Below are 24,425 nucleotides of genomic sequence, written 5' to 3'. Positions count from 1 at the left end.
GGCCCTGCGGGCCACGGATGCACTGGGAGCCTGCCCCTCCCCGCGAGGACACTGCGAGACCGAAATTGGCCCTGAACCCTGCTGTGACTGCCGAGGCTGCGCTTGTGTGTTCCCCGGGGTGCCCGAGCTATGATGCCCTGAGAAGCGGGCTGCCCCAGGGGACAAGGGAGCCGGTGTCCTGATCAGTGGCGGGCTACGCCGGGAGGCTGCACTACCTTCGTGCTTGGAGAAGACTTTCGCGCCCTCCGCCATTTTGAGACCGTGGAGCGGAGGAGCGAGGAGCTGCCTGCCAAGTGGGCTGTGAGGCCAGTTTGCATCTCCCAGAGGGCAGGCGTGGAGCTGTCCTGACCTCTGTCCGGCAACAGGTGTTCCTCTGTACAAGCCCTTTGGGATGGATCTTTGATGCTGCACCAGTGAGTGCGGCTCCTGTTTCTTCGCGGTGGGAGGGAGGGGGGGGGGGGGGGGGGGAGAAAATCGGCCACCGCGTCGGGTGGCGGGCTGAGCCGCTGTCAATCCCCCCCCCCCACCTCCCCCCTGGTTGCAGGTGCAACGCTGCTGATGCGGTCCAGAGAGCGCTCGTGGGGATAATAACCTGGTCCACCCCATGCTGCGGTGAAGGGCCGAAGATGCCGAAAACAGGGCACGGAGAAATAACCTGCGCCTCCTGGGCTTTACGGAGGGAGTGGTGAAGGGGCACACCGATACCTTCATTGAGGCCTGGGTCCGTTCCTGGATGCCCAAAGAGAAACTATCCCCCTGGTTCGCGGTGGAGCGGGCCCTCCGCTCTCTTGCTCCCAAGCCCCCTCCCGGTGCTCCTGCTCGTCCCATCATTCTTCGAATCTTCAACTTCTGAGACAGGGATGCAATTCTGGGTGCGGCCAGAGAATTGCGACCGGTACACTTCCAAAATTGCAGAATAATGGTCTTGCCGGACTACTCCATGGAGGTGCAGACCCAGCGTCGGTCCTACGACGAGGTCAAGTAAAAACTCAGGGCTATGGGACTCCGCTATGGCCTCCTCTTCCCCACGCGTCTTAAGGTGATCTTTCAGGACAAGACATTCTTCTTCGACACCCCCCCCAGGCAGCATGGACCTGGCTTACGGAAGAGCATCCCCTCCTGTCTGGCGCGGCCTCCCTCCCCCCACCCGGGGATCATCAATGCAGCTGCCGCAAGAGGTGCCCAAGGCCCAGAGGCGCTGGCCTGGGTCTCGAAGGCGGGGCAACCGCCGGGGTGGGGGAGGAGGGAGGGCACATGTTAATCTACAGCACTACATGGCAAGAACAGATGCTTACAGGGTAAGTAACAATCAAGTCGAGGCACGTGTGCTGTAGATACACATGCTGTGTATAGACTGTGAAGCAGTCCCACTCCATAGAAGTGGTTAATCAGTGGGGGTTGCAGTTGTTTGAAAAAGAGTTTAGTACCACTTGGCCAACATTGGCTTGTTGATGTGCAAATACATCCAAACAAGGTTTTGTGAATGTGTGTGTGGAGTGGACTATGTTGCTGCTTTGCAAATATCAGCAGAGGAGCAAGACCTCTGACCTCTGGTCAGTGAGCTGCCCTCTCCCCCAGTAGCTCCACCGTTGTTTTTTTGCTTCCAGTGTCCTCCTGGTTAGATTATCTTCCTTCTTGTGCAATCCATCACTGTAATGGTAATTGTGTTTGTAATTGTCATCCTTACCGTTAAATTGTTTGTTGCCGTTTTTTTCCTTCTGGTCTAATTGTCATGCCTCTGTTAAATTGTTTTGAATACTGTTTTCTGCTTCACACGTTCTCCGGCTGCTGCAATTAGTAAGATCCCAAATAAAGCCCGGGGGCTGGACAAAATCCCGGATGATCTGAACTTGGCAAGACCATTGTTTGGAGTCCATATTACACTTTATTTTTTAATGTCATTTTGTTAGGAGCACCGATTCCCCCAACTTGGGGGGTGACAGAGATTATACCAATATATAAGAAAGGAGGTTTTCTGACTCCAACTTTTATTCTGGAAACCTGTGGTTTTGGGAGGTGGCGGGCTCTATGTTGCATTTATTGACTTGTGCTCTGCATTCGACCTGACCTACACTGGCAGCTTCTGGCATAAATAACCAATGAGCTCTTTTAACTATTTTAACGAAGCTCCATGAACATACCTATGCCCAAGTCTGTTGTGGCCAACTGGTTGAGCTGACCGAGCCATTCCCTGTAAACTGAGGGGTAAGACAGGGTTATGTTCTTGCCCCTACTTCATTTACTCTCTGTCAATGACCTGATCACACGTTTGAACCATTGTGATGTCCCGCAATTGGCAGGCTTTGGGGTTCATGCCTTAATAAAGCCGAAGACACATTTCTACGGTCTACATCACCAATGGGGCTTCAAAAAATCTTTGACTGTTTTGAGAACTTTTGCAGTGAAAGGGGCTTGAAAATAAAACAGCAAAAACCAAATGCATAGTTCTAAAAACCCTGCCACTCTACGAGGTCTAATCCTAAGCTAAAAAGGACCCCCCGGCATGTATGCATACCTTTGAATACCTAGGACTGACTCACAGAGCAGCTAGACTAGCAGCGCCATATCGAATCGAAAGTTGTAAAGGTGTAGACTTAACCTAGACCAAATCACGTGGGTGTTGGTCAAATTGCAAAAAAGCTCCAACTTTGCCCAATCTCGCCAGGAACTCAAATATACAAACTGCAGGCCCTAGGAACAGTTTTTTATGGGGTGGAGCTTTGGGATATGACTAAACTGGTGATAGCGCAAAAAACAATTCCTCCAACATGCATCCCTTTGCTTCCTCTAAGGCTAGATATGGAACTCTGGCACATTTTCAGACAGGGCTGGAGTGAGACCAGTTTTTTATTGGAGTCATATCTGGGCTACTTCTGAGCTCCGCTCCTATTGTGAAGAGTTAAAGGAAGTCTTAAGCAACAGCTGGTGAGGTTAGGCGCAGGAGGGGGCGATATTCACAGAGATCAATGGGCCCCCGGTCTGGGAGGAGGATCTCTGCAGGGGACAGCAGGCTTAATCCCCTGACATCATTGATGACATGTATGTCAGAGTAAGTCATCAGTGTTTGTGGGGTGACTTGCAGGCCCGCTGTGGATTCTAGAGACAGGGGAGGGGAAATTGATGGATCCGCGCAGAGGTGGAGAACAAGGCCATTGCAATAGCCAGTTGCTGACCCTCTTGTAGCTCCTGCTGAGAGGGTGCTCTCGAGGGGATGGGTAGGCCTTTAGTTCTTCGATGTCAGCAACCCCACCACAGTCGGTTCGTTGACACTGCTCCCGGTTCATGTTAGGAGGTGCCTGGTTCTGCGTGGTGTTCAATCTAGTCCCAGGCTCGTCATGCAGTACACTGCTTGTGTGCTGATGACGAGCTGAGCTCGTCATGAACAATGGAAATAATGGATCTGCAGCACAGAGGATGAATTGCTGCAGCATTCATGTGGTTAAAGATGACAACTTGCTAGGCTCTACCTCTAGTGGACCCACCCTTCAGGCCACCTGTAGGATACCATCTCTATCTTTGTAATGGAGGAGTCTGGTTACAACTGGATGAGGCAATATACCCGGTTTTGGATGGGGTGCAGGAATGCAAATATGGCGAAATATGAAGACAAATCTGGGCCTGGGGTGAAGGACAGTATCCAATTCTCTAAGAAGGTAATCATTGAGTCAGAGTCTTCAGATCCTTCCGAGCGCCCCACCACTCTGACGTTCAGGGAGGCCTCTGGATCACTTCCCTTGGGCTTCCAGCTGGGGTGGGACGTCCAACAGTTTGCGCTCCATATCCGATACACTGAAGAGTATTTTCCGTTTATCATCACAAAGTAGGAAAAGTTCCACACGTAGCTCCTTGATTTTTGTCTCGACCAACGTCCTGGAGTTTCGGTCACTTGTAAAATGGTATCCAGCTGGTCTCGAGCCTCCGTAGACTTCGTAGGGAGCAAGTGGCTGTGATCTGTTCCGTCTGTGGACTTTGGTCTGGAGGCTCACTTTACCTGTCCCCAACACTCATCATTAGCTGGGGGTCCACAAGTGTCAGAAGAAAGGAAAGGAAAATGCATGTCTGTCGAGTTCCGTAGGTGCCTCACTCCATGCTGTTGGGATGCTGTAGCCTATGGGAGGGAGCCTCAGCGGGGAATGGTGTCAAGTGCATGTACTCCTTATGGTGCTGTACTGTTGCGCCTGGGGTATACCTTCTCTGGGAAAACTGCAGGGTCAGCCGGATTGTGAGCCACTGGTCTGCCTTATATCTGCCAGGAGCCTCCTCCTGGGTGTTTGTTGTGACATAAGACCCAGTGTCACGCGGCACCACCAGCAGGGTAATGCTAGTATGGTTCGGTTAGCCTTGCGGCTCGCTGTTTATGCTTTGTAGCTATGGGCCCCCCACACACATCTGGTGGCAGTTGCTGTGGATTGGTAGTGTTTTGTGTTCTCGTGCTGTAGGTTTTGGCCCCAGTAGCCGATACAGTGGGAGGGTAAGGTATAAGCAACCAATCATTCTTTCTGTAGGCCGTGAGGCCTGGCATTCCTACAGGCCATCCCCCTCGGCACCCCAGGCTGTTTGGGCCATGGGTAGGACTATGCCCTACCGGGTTGTTCACCCTCTTCGTGTATTTTTATCTGGGCATGGTGAGATGTGGGCCGCTGGATCACAGGCTCGGGGGGGAGGGGTGGATGGGGGCAGGAGGATCTGCCCATTGCCCCTTCCTAGTTCCATGGTGGTGCGGTCCCCTTATGTGCCTTGCACAGGATGGGCCAGATGTTGCCACTCTGTGCCCCTCACAATTCAGTTACGGGCAGCTGCAGGAGGGGCGAAAGGGGGATCTGAGCGGTCCGGGGGGTTGGGGGTGTCGCAGGAGTGTTCGTAGCGCAACCTCCTGCGCTGCTCCTCAGACCCAATTCGAGGGCCCCCCTCTAACTGCAAGTCTTTGGTTCTTTCCTGGTGTGGATTGCGGTCGGGCCTCAGGCACTGGGGATTACAGACGTCTGCCATCAATGACTCCTTTCAGCCCATCCGTCGGCGATGCAGGCTCCAAGGGCACCATGCTGGTGGGGCATTGAGGAAGGCCAGCGAAGGCGCTCTAAAGACAGATTCTGCGCTGCCTCTTCGTGTAAGGCGGCAGCGGCTGCCAGGGTATATTATGCATGTCATCCCTAGATGGCTGTTGTGAGGGGGTGCCAAGTTAGCAGGATTAATGCAGATTCTGTTGCCCTCTGATGCAGCGCTTCTCTAAGTGCGTTCCACCATCTTGAGAGGCCATACCCGCAGCAGTTATGATGTGCATTTTCATCCTTGCAGCTTTGGTAATACAGATCCACACATTCCAGCAGGCAAGAATGTTCATTTATACAACTTTCATAACTGGGAGCAGTTGTGAACAATGTCTGATGTGGCACTCAGACGTGCTTTGCATTAGTGCACTGTCACATGTATAACTGAAGACTCATTCACCAAGTTTCAGCAGTTGTAAATGTTCCAGCATATACAACCATACCAAGACCATCTGTGGATGCTCTAGCGCAGGTCATTTAACCTTTTGACTTATGTGGATCCCTACCTAATCATTACTGGAACCCAGGGGCCCCCAGTGAACCATTATTGGTATCTGCTGAACCCCCAGAGTCCATACCGGCAGCCAGTCCCCGGCCTAAACATTTCTGATAATTTGAACTGTAAAACAATACGCAAAAAAGACAAAAACAAGCATTCATCAAACTAGTACACAAATGATAAATTATTGTATTTAATTTATGTAGGAAAGTAGGATCTGCTTCTTATGGTTACCCCCACGTTTTGCTTGATGTTGCACATTTTTTGACTAGTCCGACTGGGATCCTGCTAATCAGGACCCCAGTCTATCTGCTTTCTCCTTTAAATTGGCATGTATGTACTTTGGTACACTCCAGATTGGATACTGGGATACCCTTATAAGTCCCTAGTATATGGTATCCGGGGCAAAGGTACCCCAGAGGCCTCACATGGGCTGAAGCATTTATTATGCCACCAATGAGAGGCCATGCAAAATGGAACTACAGGTCTGCTACTGCAAACTGTGTAAGCTGGCGCTTGCACCACTTATTTTAGATATAGGTGCACTATTGGTCACTACACTTAAAACTGCTAATTCGCCCCTATAGCAAGCCTTATGAAACCTGAAGGCAGGGTGCTGCATGAGCAGAGCCTCTCTGCAGCCTTCGGAGACCATTCTCCCGGATTGTCTGTGACTCAGCCGGACATATAGGTAGAGGTGCATTATAACCTCGCAGTAAATGCCATCTCAAAAACATGCTGCATAGATGCATATCGTATTTGGTATCAAACACCTTGGAATCATAACTCCACACCGGTAACCAGTGTGGGAGGTATTTTTCCACCCTTCTGAAGAGAGCTTCGTGGTCTAACCGGTGCCGGCCTTCTCGACCCAGACAGAACAAAATGGATGCTGCCGACCAGAGACACATTTCTGGCCTCCTGCTGCTGAGCCAAGCTCGAGCAGAGGAAGGCAGCACGATAGGCATCCTGACACAGGGAGGTGTGACCACCTCCCAGACAGGATTTAGTGTATTGGCGCTGGGTGGGTGCACGGAGTGCGCTGGAAAGTCTGTACCTGGGGCACATTTGGTGTCCCTTGGCCGAGTCCAGCTCATACCAGTTTTCGGAGCCATTGGCTCCTGGTCTAGCGCAAAACTGGACAAAGGACATGGGAGTAACCTCCCCTCTGTCCTGCCCCTCCCCTAGGAGGGTCCCCATAATCTGTCCAAACCTCTCCAGTGGGTAGAAAAGGGCTTACCTGGCTGTAAGACTTTAGATTTTACGTGGTTAAGATTCTACAAGAAGAAACCACTGACTGTCTGGTCACTCTGGACTTTGCTGGACTTCGATTGGGCCCAACTTAGTCTCCCTTTCCGTCCAAAGTCGTCTCTGCCCTTGCTCCATCCAGGCTCCCTGCAGGACCTGTGGTGCACTAAGGACAACTGAATAATCTCCCTTGAGGTGAAGGAGTCACTCCCCTGCATTTGCCGACACCTCAAAGCAACTGACCAGTCTGCTGCTCCTGCGGAGTCCAAAGATTTCAGCAACACAGGAGGGGCGTTACGAAGGTCCTGGAGGTTGATCTGCCCTCTCAGCAAGTTGGAGGCCAGTATCCCTCTTGGGGACTGCATAACCTGAACCCCTGTGCACCGCGTTCATTTGCAGTTGCAAAGGCTTGTTGGAGATTTCCCAAGCTTGTGCATTGGACTCCGTGTACTCCTGACCCTGAACAGTATTTGCACCGAAGAACACCAGCCTCCTTGCCAGAGGTCCCCTCGCAACTCCTGGTCATTCGGCCAGTGGGTTCTCCAGAGGGTCATCTTGATTTCTGTTGGGTAGTCAGGGCACATCTGGAGCAACCAGGAAAGCCCATTTCTTGGTGACCTTACTGGTCCATACCGTAACCTGCTTGACCGTCCTGCCTGCGTGGGTTGTTTTAGACAAGGTTTGTTGGTGCTCCAGCCAGACACCGACCCCTCAGCACTCAAAATCCTTAGTGGGACAACTCGCATCTGGCTCCTGGTCATCGATGTCTCCTTGACCCCGTTGCTGCAGAGTCAAGCATCCAGTCTACGCACCTGAAGCACCAGACATCGGTGGGCATTCGTCTACCAAGCCCCTGGTCACTCTGAAGTCACCCAGACTCTGTCCCTCCTTAAGGTTCCTCCCTTCCAGAATCCAGGCTTGGATTCTACCGGACCCTTTTCACCTTCACAGCAGTAGGACTTCTTCACAGCCCTCCACTGAGAACGACAGTGGTTTCCGACACCACTCCAGTACTGGTACTACAGTATCCATGGGTGAGGTGGCTCTCCAACCTTAAGTTCCAAAGGGTTTGCTCGAAGTCCTCCTAGAAAGGTCCTTAAACTGTAAAACTGCATCCGCGACTTCCCCATAGAATTGTACGGAGCCCGCGGTCGTGTTAGCACACTGCACCCGCCCACCGTGGGGGCCCTGATCCTCACCTTGGGTGATTCCTTGGGGTCCCAGCGATTCTACGTGCTCCAGACCTTGTCATGACCCAAGTAGTGGTTGTTATACCACTATTTTATTATTTGGTTTGGTCTCCCCCTGGAGCCCACTGTGTATTGGGCTACTTACAACGGTTCTATTGATCTCGTATTGTGTGCTTTGTATTCTATCCTCGTGTAGAGGATAGTAGAGAGTGTTATATTATTAAATACATATTTTTATATAACTACTGTGTGGTTCTCCTTTCATTTGATTAATTCAGGAGGTGATATTCTGGTAAAACAAGCTGCTTTACATTCCTTCAAGCTACCACTAGGATAGCTTTCTAAAGGTTATCTTTGGCCTCATACATCATAAGGGACGTTTGGACTGGTGCAAGGTGACCACTTTAATTAGTGGACATCATATACCAGGCCAACTTCTCAATTCACATGCCTATTTTTTTTTTTAACTACATTTTAACTTGAAGGTTCACTTTTCTAAATTAAATTGAGGCCACTCATTGTCCATACTAGGTTTTGTGTGATGCATTTGTGCTGTCCCCATAAATCTACCTAAGAATACCAACTTAATTTTTAGCCTCCAATTTCAAAGTCCTTAACATTTAAAGGGCATCTTACATTTTCCAATTTTACTTCTTTATTTATATACATGTTATCTGTTAATATTTCATTTTCTAAGCAGTTGTGCCCCCCCCCCACCCCCAAGTAGGCTTCGCAGACTCTCCGGGTCCCCTGGACACAGGTTAAGAAACACTCCTGTAGCTGATATAACCAGATTTACAGTAAGATGGCATTTATACTGCCCACTTACCAGTGGGGGCATATGCATATTATTCACTTGCACCCAGACTTCGGACAGGCCGATGTTCGCAGAACTACATTTGCTTGTGTGTATCTAACCATACTCACCAGTGCGAGCAGTCGTGTAGGCTGTCATGGAGTGCTTTCCTCAGGACAGAGTCCTTGTCGTAAATGCCCCACGTAGCCTGTAAAACTGAATCGAGCAGGCAGTCTCCTGCTGTCCGATTCCAAAGTGCATAAAGTCTGCTGTCCAAGCGTGTACCCAGCTCCAGGGACCAGTTGATGATTGGAGACTCCTCCTCCAACTCTAGAAATGGAAGGACATACAAACAACAATTACTTCATAGCTCTAACTCTGCACCATGACCACCACCCGTAATCTCAAAAAGGCTAGTCCAAGGCTACAGTGACAGTAGAGCTGCCACTTCAGTAACTTATCCACACTGGCTCATCATTTATACATTAGTTCAGGGTCAAAGTGGGAGACTCCATCCATTAAACAATACATTGCCCACAGCCTATCCCACCCCTCTACATGTTCACATGACCAAAGAATGCAGCCGCATCAGCCAAATAGATGTTATACACTGATCTTGCTTCCCAGGACATCAGACGTCATTCCCCTTCATGAAAGCTCTAAAGACACTCCTCTTTAATGACAGCCTTCACTGTACTTTGCATCAGATTACTTCACTTAACTTCACCAACCCGGATGTTTTCATTATTCTACCTAGCACAGCACTCGTGAGCTGTATTTATATTGCATGCATTATTTAATAATACATAAAAAAGACATGCAGCGCTTGTTGGAGAGAGGACACGGTCTTGGATGCTGCTTTCTAGCGAGGCTCCATGTCCCAGGGGGCCAGAGGACACACCCGCACCTGAGCCGCGCAGCCACAGCCTATTTAGTGCCTCGCCGCTACCGCTTTACGGGGCGCACGCCAAGGGCAGGCCCGTTTGAGCCCGGAAGAGGCCGGCCGGCCACCCGCTCTAACTTCGCATACTTTAGCGGCCCGGCAGGTCTGTCTGTTTAACATTCACCCTTTTTAGTCTCCCGGGGTTACTAACTTTATTGGCTTTTTTGTTTAATGTCTCCAGTTTGAGATGAATATCCGCGAAGGAAGGACTAGGCTTGCACCTACGGGGGATGGGGGAGTATTGCAGGATCTTTGGACCAATTTTTAATCAGGGCCAGCTCCGTCCTTGCACCCGAGATAGCTTTGACTGAGCGCCGACTATCCCTTGATGTCCTACAATCCAAACGATCATCATTGGGTGGTTTGTTTTCGGCACGTACGCCTGAACGCTGTGTGGCCACAGGCGCTGACTCTGGGGGCTTATCAGAGGGTGTTAGTCAGCGATCACATGCCTCTTTGGACCCATCGGCGATTGGGGAGGTTCCAAATATTGCCCCTACTGATGATCCGGCGAGTGAGGGTGTTTCTGCTGGTGCCAAAACAAGTGCAGCTACTAGGTTTGTGCCTAAACCCAAAGCCCAATCCAAGGAACCTACAGTCACCAGGCTGGAGACATCTACTAAGAGGAAGAGAGGTGGGGGGCCACAAAGGCGAAAAACCGCAAAAATGCAGAAGACCATTAAGAATGGCACGACACTGACTATGACACCTCCTTTAATCGCTGATCCTGAGCCTATGACACCTAGTAATGGCACTGCGAATGTGGATCTGCTGGGTGCCTCTTCGGAACCTTTTTGGCTCTATGTGTGAAAATGGGAGACATAATCCAGTCAGCTCTTTCACCTATTTTTGATAGGTTAGGTCGCTTGAAGAAAGACTGACAAACTTTGAATTGCAGGTTGTGCCTAATGTCCATACTATTGAAGCTTCTTTGATAACTATTGGTCCTGCAATTGAAACTCCATTGGATGTATTGTGCCAACCTGTACCTCCTAAATCTCCCCCGCCGACCACTTCATTACCCAATCCTAGGCTTCCAACTGGAAGCAGAACTGACAGTGGGTTTAACTTCTGTTGCGGGGTCGGTTGCTTCTGGCAGACAGGTTGTTGATGAGGGGAATATTTCTAGTGAATTTGCCCAGTTAATCCTGTGCACCCCAAGGGAGATGGGCAATAGACCCCGGAGTAGTTTAGTAGGTGACACCACACAAGATCGCTCTATTCGTGGCATAGGTACTCAATCAACGCTGGCCAATGGACAGTCTGGTCGTAATCCCAGTCCTATGTATAATGGTTTGGCTCACAGCTCTGTGGAAGATGGTCCTAGGGTATTGCATCTTCCACCAGCCGCAGCCCCTTTGGTAATGGTTTTGAAAAATGTACCGACCTTGATAAACGGACAGATGGACTCAACGGACCAGCTAAAGGCCAAGACTATGCATTGCCTCACTTCACAATTGAAGCTAGCCGGGGTTGGGGGGTGGGACTTCTGCAACCAATTAATAATGGCAAGACGGGCACTGTGGGTTGGACACTCTGAAAGGGGGGGGGGGGTAGGGTTGATTGTATAATTGCCAATTTTAACAAAGAGCAAGTTGTTCAATTTTTACTGGAGCACCTAGGGAGTAGGAGGCAAGGGTGTCATTGTGGGGAAATCTCCCTTTTACCTCTAGGGTTCAGGTCATACTTCTCTGTCAGGGGGAGGAGGTCGGGTTGTTTCTTACAGACCCTTAGGGAGATTTGCTGACCTTGAATTAGCTAATAGATTTGCCCCTTTGTCAGGCCTAGATGCTGCGTGTGATTGGCTGCCTCCAGTAGTCGCCTTAGCATCTAAGGGAGTTATTAGTCAACCCGTTTTTATTCTGCCTGAGATAAATACACAGCTAGTGGAGACTACAGGGACTGCTAGTACCCCCACATCTGAAGTTAGTAACATTGGTAATGTGGATTGTATTCCTGTTCCACGACTCACTGGGCTGGGTAGAGCCGAACGACCGGGCGATTATACACATAAATGTAGTATTTTGAGTTGGAATATTGCGGGCTTAAGATTGAAAAGAGATGATCCCAATTGGCTATCCTTTATAAAAACTTATAATATAATTGCCCTCCAGGACAGAGGAAAACTTTGGGCTGGACGGCTTTAGTTCTTATTTTGTACCTGCATGTCCAGCTTTGGCGGGCAGAGCAAAGGGTGGCTTTTTGTTTCTCCTCTCTTTAGAACGAAGGTGCTCTGTAAAAAGGCTTGAGATTGACTCCCCACATGGTCTGATATTGGAGCTTAGTAAGCACAACCACCCAAAGCTTCTATTAGTGAATATCTACAATTCGGGGGGAGTGTGAGTATGTAAATCAACATTTAAGTACCCTGAATCACTTTTTTATGGACTACAAGTGTAAGCAATCCACTTTTTCTTATCACGTTTTATTAATGGGCGATTTTAATACTCATTATGTGATTCACATTGTTTAATTGACGATCCACGTGGCTTTAATTATGCCACGGCTCTGCATTTTGAGCACACTAGGTGGGGCGAGAGCCTTGACGATCCACGTGGCTTTAATTATGCCACGGCTCTGCATTTTGAGCACACTAGGTGGGGCGAGAGCCTTGAGTCTCTTAACTGATGCCGATCTTTTCGAAGCTAGTTTTGTTAATCCTCAGGATCAGTGTCCCACATTTAAAACCAAGGCTAGAAATTCTATTATAGATTATATTTGTATGTCCCCTACGTTATTGAACAAGGTCAATTTTTATAACGCTCAGGAATCACCTTTGAGTGATCATAATCCGATTATTTTAATCTTGCACACTACTTGTGGCATTTTGGGCAAGGGAGGCAGGAACCGGGCCCAGAATAAGGTGCTACCCTGTGATCAGGGGAGGAGGCTTAGATGGGCCAATATAACCCCAGATACATTCATTCCTCAAGGGCCTGTGGGAGAAATGCTTGGATGGCATTACTATCTGTACTGACCCCCTAAGCACTAAGGATGCGGTACTTAAGAGCATTTGAAGGCATCTGTAGTCAGATAGGCCATGACCTAACCACAAAAACCAAACAGACCCAAATGTGGCCCGAAGTGGTTTGAAGAGAACTGCTCACATCTCATTATCCCTTGCCCTGAAAAAACAACCCCGGGATAGGGATTTGATAGCCAAGTGGAGGAAGGAGTACAAGCTAGTCCTTCACAGGCGGAAACACGAGATTAAGGAAGAGGCATGGAACTCTTTATTGTCTGCAGAGGTGTTAAGGGATAGCTCCAGGTTCTGGGCCATCATTAGCACCCCATTTATTTTTTTGGGAGGGGGGGGGGGAAGATATCGTAGATTGTAACAGTACAGAAGCCCAGTGGCTTTCTCATTTTGGAGGAGAACTATGAGCCCAGGGGGGCTGTGGACTGTACTCCAAGGTTCTCTGTACATCAGGCCAGTACCCCGATTGAGTTTAATGAGGGGGGAAAATTGAGAAAGCTATAAGACATACTGCTAGTAACAAAGCGCCGGGCCCGGACGGCGTTCCCGCAGATCTCTATAAAAGTAACCCTCAATTCTGGGCTAAAATCCTTGCTAATGTCTTTAGTGCCGTGGGCTCAGCAGGCTTTCCGGCCTTCCTGGTCCAAATCTATCATTATTCCTATTTTTAAAAAGGGGCAGCGAGGGGACCCCCGGTGTTACAGGCCGATATCCCTCATTGACTCCTCAATGAAAATTTTAGGAATGGTAATTTTAACTAAAATCACAGACTGGGTAAATGAGAGGGGGATTTTGTCCAATATGCAATATGGTTTTAGATGTGGGAGTAGTACTATGGATCAGTGTTTAAATTTGCATGTGTTACTAGGCAAATACACTTTGGCCAAGGAGGGTTGTCTAACAATGGCTTTTATGGATTTATCCAGTGCGTTTGACCTGGTTAATAGGTCGAAGCTCTAGAATATTTTATTGGAAAAGGGGCTTGATCCCCGTTTAGTTTATTTTTTATCAAACCTTCACCAAGACCTCACAGCATCTATTAGCATATCCCAAGCTGGCGATTGCACCAGATCTTTTAACTCGGGCAGGGGCGTACGGCAGGTATGTATTTTGGCACCCCTGCTTTTTACCCTTTATATGAATGATCTAGACAAATCGCTTGTAGAGGCTGCGTTGGATATTCCGCGAGTGGGAGAGTATCCAATCCCTGTTCTCCTCTATGCGGACGACGCGGTTCTTTTAACCCGCACTGCAGTAGGTCTACAGCGGCTTTCAGATGCTTTCAGGGTGTTTATACACTCATTGGATTGGATTGTGAATAATGGAAAGTCACATACCATGACAGTAGGTCATAGACCTAGAAAGACATTTTATTGTAATGGTGTGGAGATTTCCTCGGGGTCTTCCTTCACTTATTTGGGAGTCCTTTTTGATGACAGGTCTTCCTGGGTTCAACAACAAAAAGTCAAAAAGAACGCAGTTATACAAGCTTCCTCATCCCTTTTACGGTTTGCAAGGCGTCTGGGAGCCAGACCGATAGAGGCTATCCTAAAGGTTTACAAGGCCAAGTGTTTGGCTATTGCGGCCTATGGAACCTCTATATGGGGCTTTAAATACCAGGTTGGCATACAGATAGCTGAAAACAAATGTTTAAGGAGTCTTGTCTGTCCCACAGTACACTCCATCGTATGCTATACATCAGGAGTTAGGACTAGGTTATGTCACCGACATTTTGAGTACAGCCCCTTTGCTTTGCTGGCTCAAAACTTGGCTGAATCCCGAATCAACCCTGAATCATATGATTCTACGATGCTGTATTGCACTGAATAAGTCTGTAAAAGTCAAATGGTTGGCGTACGTTAAAACTATGTTATCAAAGTTAGGACGGCCAGAGCTTTATGAGGAACCTGATAAGATTCGGAAGGAGGACATGTTGTGGGTAAAACTGAATTTTAAGAACTTCCTGTCGCTGGGGCGTGAAGAACAGGAGCTATGTAAACCCTTAGTTAGGGCCCATTACTTGTTAAATACATTATTAACATTGAACCTTATTTGTAAATTGTTAACAAGCTGTATCATCGTTGGCTCGTAATTAGGCTCCGTTTTAATTTGATTCATCTAACATTGGGGGGTTATCAGGAATGGTGTAATCCTGATGATGCCGAACCTTGCCAATGTAACAATTTCTTGCCCCAGGACACATTACATTTTAGGATTTTTGTGACTTTTTTCCAATATTCGCATGAGATTTTTGTTACCTATCCTGAAAGGAAGGGGTTTTTCCCAGGTTAGACCAGAGCTAGTGTTTCTACAATCTTTGTGTAACCCTGGTGATATTTTTAACATCGCATCTTTTTTGGTAGCAGCAGTGAGGATCAAGAATCAGAGAAAACTGAGGATGAGTTCATCTTAAGTTATCGCTTGAGGTCTACTGCTATTTTTAGGTTAAGGGGTCTGATTAGGTGATCGTATTTTAGAATCAATTGAAATCTCGTCTATGTATTTTAACTTATGTATAAAGATCTGTAATATTGCTTATGTCCGTTTTGTCTGTACTTGTATGATTTTAAGTAATCGAATAAAGTGGATTGACTGCAAGTGTCCTCTTTACTGCTCTAAAGGTTACAGTTTTTTAGCTAAAAGACAAAAACTCAGGATATTTTGTAAATAGAGCCATAGGTCAGTCAAAGCTGGATACCCAGCTGGAAGAAAAGCTTAGGTTAAACTTCTGATCAGCCCAGCTGCTGAAGAAAAATTAGCTCAGTGCATCAAGAGAACACAACTATAACAAGTACATCAAAACTTGAAAAAACAGTAAGATTAACCTATTTTGGTAAGGTTTTTAAGCAAACTGAAAATTTTACTAGAGGCTGCAAGATATCCTTGCAGCCTCTAGTAAGACCCAGTAATGAGCCTGCAGCGAGGCTCATTACTGGGTCAAAAAAACACTCTCATATTTCCCCTGACTTGAAATCCCTGAACTGGCTGCCTTTTGAAGCCAGAATACATCTGAAAATCGCCTGCATGACTCACAAGGCGGTACACCTGAACTCTCCCGGCTACCTCACTCAGAAGTTGACAATCTCTGGCGGCGCTAGAAACACGAGAGGCACAAACAATCTTCTGCTGAAACCACGTAGATTCCGGAAGGAAAAAACATATAAACGCTCCTTCTCAGGAATGGCACCCAGAATCTGGAAATCACTCCCCCCCCGAAACTAGGCTCATCTCTTCCACTACACTCTTTAAGAAAGAAGTAAAAGCCATCCTTATGGCAAAATACACCTGAACTGTTACTTAGGTCTCCTTAAGAATAGGCACCGATCTGTATTACTTGTTTGACCCTGTTGCATATTTTTAATACTTGTATGATTGATTTACTGATTTACATGATTGGTTTTGCCCTCACTTATTTGTACTGTATGCTCCTCTGATTTATTTGTTTTGAATATGTTCCCTCATGTACCCTTTCTGTGTAAAGTGCTCCGATATCTGCAAAGATCTTGTCCGCGCTATATAAAACTTTCAAAATAAATAAATAAATAAATAAATAAATCCTGTGGAGAGGATGAGAAGATCTCTACTGGCCACCATGTCAGTTGTTTAACCATACAGGAAGCAACTACTCTTGAATCCACATGTACATTGCAACACTTCAGTCTAGAAGAAATATGATGAGGCAAGCAAAGACAATCCAGTTTGCCTGTTACTCTTGCTTTGTGGCGACTACAAATGTTTATTTAGAGAGATTTGAGAAGAGTGGATATGTTGCCAAAATGCCATTCACCTAAATTAGCCTTTACATTATTATTTTCTTTAATGTGTGTTTGGAAACATTATAAAAATAATTGTTAACAAAGCTTGCCTGTTTTGCCCATTTATATGTTTTGGGGATTGGGTAAGAGGATGGACAGTGACTATCTGGAACCATACACACTGTATAAACTTTGTGACTGGCTGTCGTAAACATGCCAAACCCATCACCTACCTTTCTGTACATCCCGATCCAATACATCGTCAAATAGTTTTTCCTGGACTGCTGGTGGTAAATCTTCAATATCTGCAAACGAATTAGACCTCACTTAGAGAACACCAACATTTATGAGACGGTACAAGCTAACAGAAAATAGGGCACTGAGAAGAGAATATTTAATGGGAAGAAGGGATCCCAGAATCCTGAACCAGAGGGACCATCAAATGTGTACACCTCCAGTGCATTTCGACAAAGGAACTGAAAACTTGAACTACAGAGTACTAAAATCACAAATCTCCTTATTAACACTGAAATCTGGATTAAATATAATGAGCTAACTTAACAAATTTCACACACTTTCCCCTCAACTCCCAAATGTAAAAAATCCTCTTACCAGCTGCTGCCTGGAGTCTACTTTTTTGATGCACAATCCCATTCTTCTATCTCAATGCTTAGCATTCTTGTATTTTGACAAGGTACCAGGCACGTATCCCTTCCATCCAACATCCTTTAGTGACCCACTTCCTCCCCTACCTAGATTCAACTAATGCCCTTTACCCCACCTCCATACTGCAATTCACCTCAAACTACTTTCTCTGATCCACTGTCCTCGTTCGGTACACCCCCTTCTCATAATTTGGCTAATGGCACAGTTTTCAAACCCTATCAGCCTAATCATCTCATCCTGGGCCAGACTTGGTTTCTTTCCAACTTCTGGGCAAATCTTCTTTCTACACTCTTTGCTCTCTCTCCACGTCCATGCATGTGTTTCCTAATCCTCTGCTCCCAGTTCTCTTACTCCACCGTCCCCAATACTTATTCTATGCCCTACCACTGCTGACTGTGCAAGTTCTATTAAGGACAGCTTGCAAAAAAAAAAAAAAAAAAAAAAGCACTCAGTTGAGGTCTGAATTCTGGTCACCTCTCAAGTTCCCTGCCTTTGGCCAGAACAGTGGATTGAAAAGCACACCAATGTGCCATGGTGCAGTGTTTTGTTCATATGCACAGCAAATAGACAACAAGTTAGGCCCAGAAAGAGCAACTGGAATTTTTGATTGCTCTTTTCTTTTACGTTCTTTTTCAACATGTTTTCCTCTTATCTACGCCAAGCCACAATAAGCCCTATTCTTTTGAAAGGCATTGGCAACTCTTAAATCGAGTTTAAATCTCACCACTGTCATAGGGTTAATTTTTTTAATTCAACAGTGCATTTCATTGCAGCCCATTTGGCACTTTAAGAAAGAAAGCCCTCCAGCCAAATTTCTTTCTTTAGAGCAGGAAAGTGTTAAAAAAAAAAACTAGCAATGGCCAATATGCTTGGAGTTATCTACCACTTGTTAGGTGGTCACTGTTTATTTTTACTGTTTGTGACTGCTACGCCTTTCATAATTGGTATATAAAGGAAATGACAGCATTGAAAAGTCTGGACTTTCAGTTACTATTAATACATGGGCCACTAGCAAATCATTTCTCAGTAGATCTCCAGACGCTCTTTAGCAAGTGAAAAAACAAAACAGTAGTTTTAGTTCACAATAATATCACATTATGAAGGTCATTCTCTTCCTTCTTTACCTGCATTGAAGTCCCATGCTGAAAAAATATCCTCGTAATACAAGCATGGTAAAATGTTGTCATATAGGAGAATGGTGGCTTGACTGGATAAGCATCAGATTCTCATCTTCTGGGGAATCCATTTAGTAATTGTTCCAAGATCATTTTATTCTGCCTTACCCAACCCAGTCTACTCTTAGTGCTTTTCTTTCTCTTACCTCAATAATTCTCCAGGACGTGGAAATACTAACAACGCCTAAAACCAAAAGTAAGGTCGTGTAAAGAAAAATAAATAAAACAAGTTGCAATATTTAAATCCAACACTAAGTAGCAGGTAAGTGCACAACATGCTGCAATAATGAGGTTCCTACTCGCTAAACAGTGGAGAATACTGACAACTATTAAAGGACATGGCTCCAGCAAGTCAACAAATACGGTTATTTCACTCACCGTTTGTTAAAAAACACAGCAAAGATCCCACTTGTAACAAGTTCTGGACAAACTCAAAACTCGAAAAGCTTCCTTCAGAACTACCACCAAATGGAGCATGTTCCTCAAAATCACCATCAGTTCAGTTTCAACTCACCTGCTGGTAACGTGAACGTAACCAGATCAGTCAGAAAATAGCAGGCAAAATCCCCTTTGCGTTGATGCAGGGATGCAGCAATCTCCCGCCGAATCTGCTCTGTGACTTCTGGACATACCATAGCAGGGATACATTTTGCTGCATGCTGTGAAACCTGCAAAAAAGGAAGGTTGATGAGAACTTCCTGCTGTGGGAGCCTGTTTTGGGTAAGGTCTCTCTGCTATGACTGCACCTGTGTATTACTCACCCATAGATGAGAAACAACAATGTAATTCTGTCAGGACTGGAGGCTCAGATTATTAATTTGCCTTTCAAGTTTACTGCTCAGCAGCGCAACATGACTAAACATACTTCAAGCATAAAGCGGCTACATATCCCACAAGTCTTAAAACTTGTGACAAACAATGGACAAAAACATTGCTCTATGTTCTTCATAGAAATCCACAAAGAAAAAGATTTTCCGGCACAGCTCAGCAACCTGATCAGTTATTTTCCTTTGCTGATTACGAATATCTTGTGTGTTTAAGGATAAACAGTGTTGACAGAATATGTTACATGATGTTGACTAATGTGCGAATAAACAGGCTAATTTCTGGCGCTTTTACTGTAGTGTTAGTGCTGCATGCAGGCACTGCCTACAGTTGATAGACCTATCTCTGCTCTTCTCACCCGTGCTGCCGCAGGTTCAGTGCAGTGCAACGTAATTAATCTTTCCCAGGGATAAGGAAGGAATGTGCTCCACTTCAGACACCTGCCCTGCGGCGAAAAAAGAGAAAAGTGGGAGCAGTGCAGTCTGGAACGGACATGGTGGAAAGCGGAGCGCAGTGACTGGCAGGTGATCCTAAAGGGGGCTGCACCATGTCCTGTGTGCTGCTCTCCACATCCGCAGGGGAGGTAAACACTGCAGATACCATCATGCCCCAATGGCCCAACAATCTTCGCATGCTCCTGTGGCAGTGGCTCTTAACAGCTTTTGTTAAGAACAAATCCTTGCCCATGGAGACAGTGTTAAGGGCATATGTTGAGCAAACAAGCACTAGTAACTGCATACATTGCACCGTACCATTTAGTCACACTTGTGCAACAAACATTGGTACATTAAAATAACAGCCCTACAGCAGGTAAAAGCGCGGCTGTAGTGCAGCAGGGATAAAAGAAAAATACAATAAAAAAAACACTATTACGCGTTCAACGCTGGCAACGCCACAGCACTTTTGCTTTTTACTTCCACTTTCAACCATGCTGCTGTACAAAATGGCTACAAAAATAAATCCAAACTGTTTTTGCTTATGACAGAGCTATTTGGCTCTGTCAATGTTTTTTGTGGCGGGATAGGAAGGGCAAGCAATATGGAAGGGGCAGGAGAGTTCGAGAGGGCAAGCAACGTGGCAGGAAGAGGAAAGAAGCAACGTGGCAGTGCTGCAGCTATAAGAAAACAAGTTACTTACCTGTAACTTTGGTTCCCCAGTATAGGTAACTTTCATAGATTCCCATGCTTTGTATCATTCCCCGTCGTCGGAATGGGAGTCTCGGTAACCAAAAATAACATAGCAGTAGGTACAAAAGAGAAAGGAAAGGCCTAATCCTCATTCCCTTTTGTGGCATATATCCACCTCTTTTTGTAAAAGAGACCAAGCTAACCAGAAGAGCCTCACCCCTTAGAACCCACCTGAAGGAACCTCAGAGCCTCAGATTTTCTCAGCCGTTGTAGATTAGTAACCATATCTGCTGGAGGCTGAGCTTTCCTTGGGGAGGCGGGAGCATGGGAATCTATGAAAGTTACCAATACGGGAACCAAAGTTACAGGTAAGTAAACATACATTGCAAAAGCCATCAGTATTCCAAAGATACAAAATGTGCAAACAAGGAAGGAGGGATAGAAAAGGAAAGCTCACCAATCAGTGGAAGAGGTTCCTCAGTACTGCTTGGCCCACAGCCGTGTCATCTTGCATCAAGGAGTCCAACCAGTAATGTCTTGTAAAGGTGTGCACGCTGCTCCATTTTGCAGCCCTGCAAATGTCTGATGTGCACTCCCGCAAAGAGCGCCGATGAAGAAGCCACATATCTTGTGGAATGTGCTTTAATTCTGCTGGTTTGCGGCTTCCCCGCTGTTGAGTGGCACTAGAGATCCATCTTGCAATACTTTGTTTTGAAAGAGGGAGGCCCTTGCGAGGACCCCCAAAAGCAATGAAAAGTTGCGAGGATTTACGGAATTCCTTGGTGCGATCCAAATAAAATTTCAAGCACCTTTGCACGTCCAAAGAATGCAGTGACCTTTACGCCGGTGTGGAAGGGTGAGGAAAGAAAGATTTAAGAATCACCGGCTCATTTATATGAAAATCCGAAGGGACTTTAGGTATGAACCTTGGATTAGTCCGTAAGATTACTGTATTCCTCTTGAATTGGAGAAACGGCTCCTGAATTGTGAGAGCTTGTAACTCTCCAATGCGTCTCGCGGAAGTGAGGGCAAGAAGGAGAGCTAACTTCCATGAAAGGTATTTCATATCCGTGCGATGAATAGGCTCAAAAGGGGTCTTCATGAATTGTGTGAGAACCAAGTTCAGTTGCCAAGTAGGAGGCGGAGGCCTCACTGGAGGATAAACTCGAAACAATCCCTTGAGAAATTGTTTAATTATCCTTGAAGACCAGAGAGAAGGTCCAGATTGTGAACGTCTGTATCTAGAAATTGCCGCTAAATTAACCTTTATTGAAGAATGTGCCAGTCCAGTTTTAGCTAAGGAAAAGAGATAAGGCAGAAGTTGATCGGGTTGAGACGTGAAGGGATCAACACCTTCTGCCCAGCACCAAAAGCAAAATCTTTTCCATTTCAAACGGTATGTTTTATTTGTAGAAGGAGCTCTAGCCTGGGAGAGAACCTGTCTTATTTCATTGGAGATGGGAAGATTCATGAATTCTCGCTGCTCAGGAGCCATGCGGTCAGGTGCAATGAAGCTGGATCCGGATGCCAAATCGGCCCCATCCCCCCGACATTGTGAGAAGGTCCAGAAGAACTTGCAAGGGAAGAGGAGGGGCCAGCGACAACAGATGGAGTTCCATGAACCAGAACTGTCTCGGCCAGGCGGGAGCTATCAAGATCATCTTGCAAGGCTCCACCTTGATCTTCCTGATAAGCCTCAGTATCATTGGAATGGGGGGAAAGGCGTAAACAAATGTCCCTGACCAGGCTATCGAAAGCGCATTCCCCAATGATCCTCGATGGTGAAGCCTGCTTGCATAAGACCAGCATTTTTTGTTGGTCGGAGTGGCAAATACATCTATGGAGAGCTTTCCCCACTGTTGAAAAACCTTGTTCAGAACAACCTGGTTCAGCTCCCACTCGTGACTGACTGAGGACAGTCTGCTTAGTCTTTCAGCATGTTCGTTTAAGACTCCAGGCAGATGTTCCGCTTGCAGCGAAATGTTGTGAAGGATAGCCCATTCCCAGATTTCCTGAGCCTCTTGAGACAACGGGAGAGACCTTATTCCTCCCTCCTTGTTGATGTAATGCATGGCCGGGGTGTTGTCCGTGCGGATGAGAACCTTTGAACCCTCCAGGCGAGGGAGAAATGCTTGAAGAGCCAGCTTGATCGTTCTGAGTTCTAGTAGATTGGTCTCCTCAGCACAGTCTTCTTCATATCAATGTCCACTGACATGAAGGTCCTGCAGTACTGCCCCCCAGCCGTCCAATGACGCATCCGTCGTCACCACCTGAGGAGATGGATCGCTTACGAAGGATCGACCTTGGGATAAGTTTTCCTGCTTCGTCCACCATAAGGCAGCTGTTTTCATCGTTGAGGTGATGGTCACCTTGTCGTCGAATGAACCGTGAATTTGCTGCCATTGAATGTCGAGCTGCTCCTGGAGAGAACGCATCCTCAATCTGCAGTGAGGAATCAGAGGAATGCATGAGGAGACCACTCCCAGAAGGGATTTGTAACGGCGTACTGAAAGATACCTTCTTTTTCTGAAGGCCAGCGCCATCGACTGCAGTTTTTCTTGCCTTTCTAAAGTCGGGAAGAGATCCAAGTCTAAGATGGATCCCAGGAAGCGTGCAGTCCTGGACGGAACCAGAGATGACTTCTCCTTGTTGAGAGTAAGGCCCAGATTCATAAAAAGGTTTGTACATGCCTCGACTGCTTCCCTCGCAGCCTCCCTGGACGGGGCCTTCAGCAACCAGTCGTCCAGGTAAGGGAAGACCTGAAAAGGATTCCTCCGCAGAAACACCGCCACCGGTGCCAGCAACTTGGTGAAGATTCTTGGAGCTGAGCGAAGACCAAAGGGTAAAACCCTGAATTGAAAGTGGCTCTTGGCTACTGTAAACAGTAGAAACCTTCTGTGTGCTGGGTGAATCGGTATGTGAAAATACGCATCTTCGAGATTGAGCGTGGTCATGAAATCCCCTGGATTGATAAGACGAAGTATGTCTTTAAGTGAAACCATCCGAAAGGATAGGGAAATGAGATAGGTGTTGAGCTCCCTGAGACCTAAAATGGGGCGCCATTTCTCTAGCGTCTTCCTCACCAGGAAGAACTTGGAATAAAAACCTTCCCCTCTTTGGGAGGAGGGGAAAGGCTCTATAGCACCTTTGAGGAGCATCTGATAAACTTCGAGCCGCAGATGTTTTGATTGGATGGCGGCCCGGGGGATTGGATGTTGGAATGTGTGTGAATTCCAAAGTATGGCCCTTTCGAATGATGTTTAGCACCCAACGGTCTGATGTTATGCTGGACCAATTATGAAGGTATTGAGATACCCTGCCCCCTACCGATTGTCTTGTAGAGGAGGGCCCAGTAGGAAGAGCAAGGATGCCGCTATTGCTTCTTGGGTGTATCCCGTCCTTGGCGATTTTGTCTTCCTCTATTGTTCGGACGAGAGAAATTTGAGGACTGGCTTTGTCTTTGTTGGTAAGGTTGACGGTATTGTTGAGAGCCTGATCCATACGATGAGTACCATTGCTGTTGGTAGGATCCTTTGTAGGAGGTACTCTTACCTCTGGCCTCTTTGAAAGGAGCTTTTCGGTACTGAAGCGTACCCAGAGACCTCGCCGTCTCGGTATCCTTCTTGATATCCTGGAGAGTGTCTATATGTTTCCCGAACAACGCCTTTTCATCAAATGGCAAATCCAAGATTTTATTCTGGATTTCAGGCCTGAACCAAGTCGCCCTGAGCCATCCCTGGCGACGAAGAACTGCAGCACCAGCCAATGATCGAAAGGCAGTTGTGGTGATATCCATGGCACAATCAATCTCCATTGATGTTGCCGCTCCCTCTTGCAAAATTTTCTTTGCTTCGCCTTTTGCCTCTTGAGATAGTTGATCCAGATAGGGCGCAAAGTCGCACCATAGTTGGCGGTCATACCTGCCTAATATTGCTAAGGCATTCGCTGCCCGCACCAGAAGACTGGCCATAGATGAGAAACATTTACCAGCGTTCTCCAATCTCCTGCCTTCCTTATCTGGAGGTGTTGTTAAAGGAGTTGATGGGTTGCTTGATTTCCTCTGTGCCACTTGAGAAAGTGTCCGGTTTTGGGTGTCCTGTCAAAGACGCCGGACCATCCTCAGGTGCTTCATATTTCTTTTCAAGGCGCGGTAGCACAGGGACCACTGTCGCTGGG

General features: G+C 46.9%; 1 protein-coding gene across 1 annotated transcript in view; it reads right to left on the bottom strand.

Moving 5' to 3' along the window:
* ZRANB1 (zinc finger RANBP2-type containing 1) overlaps positions 1-24,425 on the bottom strand; it is a 245,816-nt gene that overhangs the window by 105,450 nt on the left and 115,941 nt on the right. Inside the window, exons 4-6 of the mRNA XM_078644031.1 lie at positions 18,812-18,965; positions 16,690-16,761; positions 8,913-9,111 (exon numbers count right to left, since the gene is read on the bottom strand). Coding sequence (XP_078500157.1) covers positions 8,913-9,111; positions 16,690-16,761; positions 18,812-18,965 — 425 coding nt within the window. The remainder of the gene's footprint in view (positions 1-8,912; positions 9,112-16,689; positions 16,762-18,811; positions 18,966-24,425) is intronic.

The sequence above is a fragment of the Lissotriton helveticus genome, chromosome 5_1, assembly GCF_964261635.1.
Source record: "Lissotriton helveticus chromosome 5_1, aLisHel1.1, whole genome shotgun sequence".
Taxonomy (NCBI): Eukaryota; Metazoa; Chordata; class Amphibia; order Caudata; family Salamandridae; genus Lissotriton; species Lissotriton helveticus.
The sequence above is the reverse complement of the archived record's forward strand: the minus strand, read 5'-3'. Positions and strand labels throughout refer to the sequence as shown.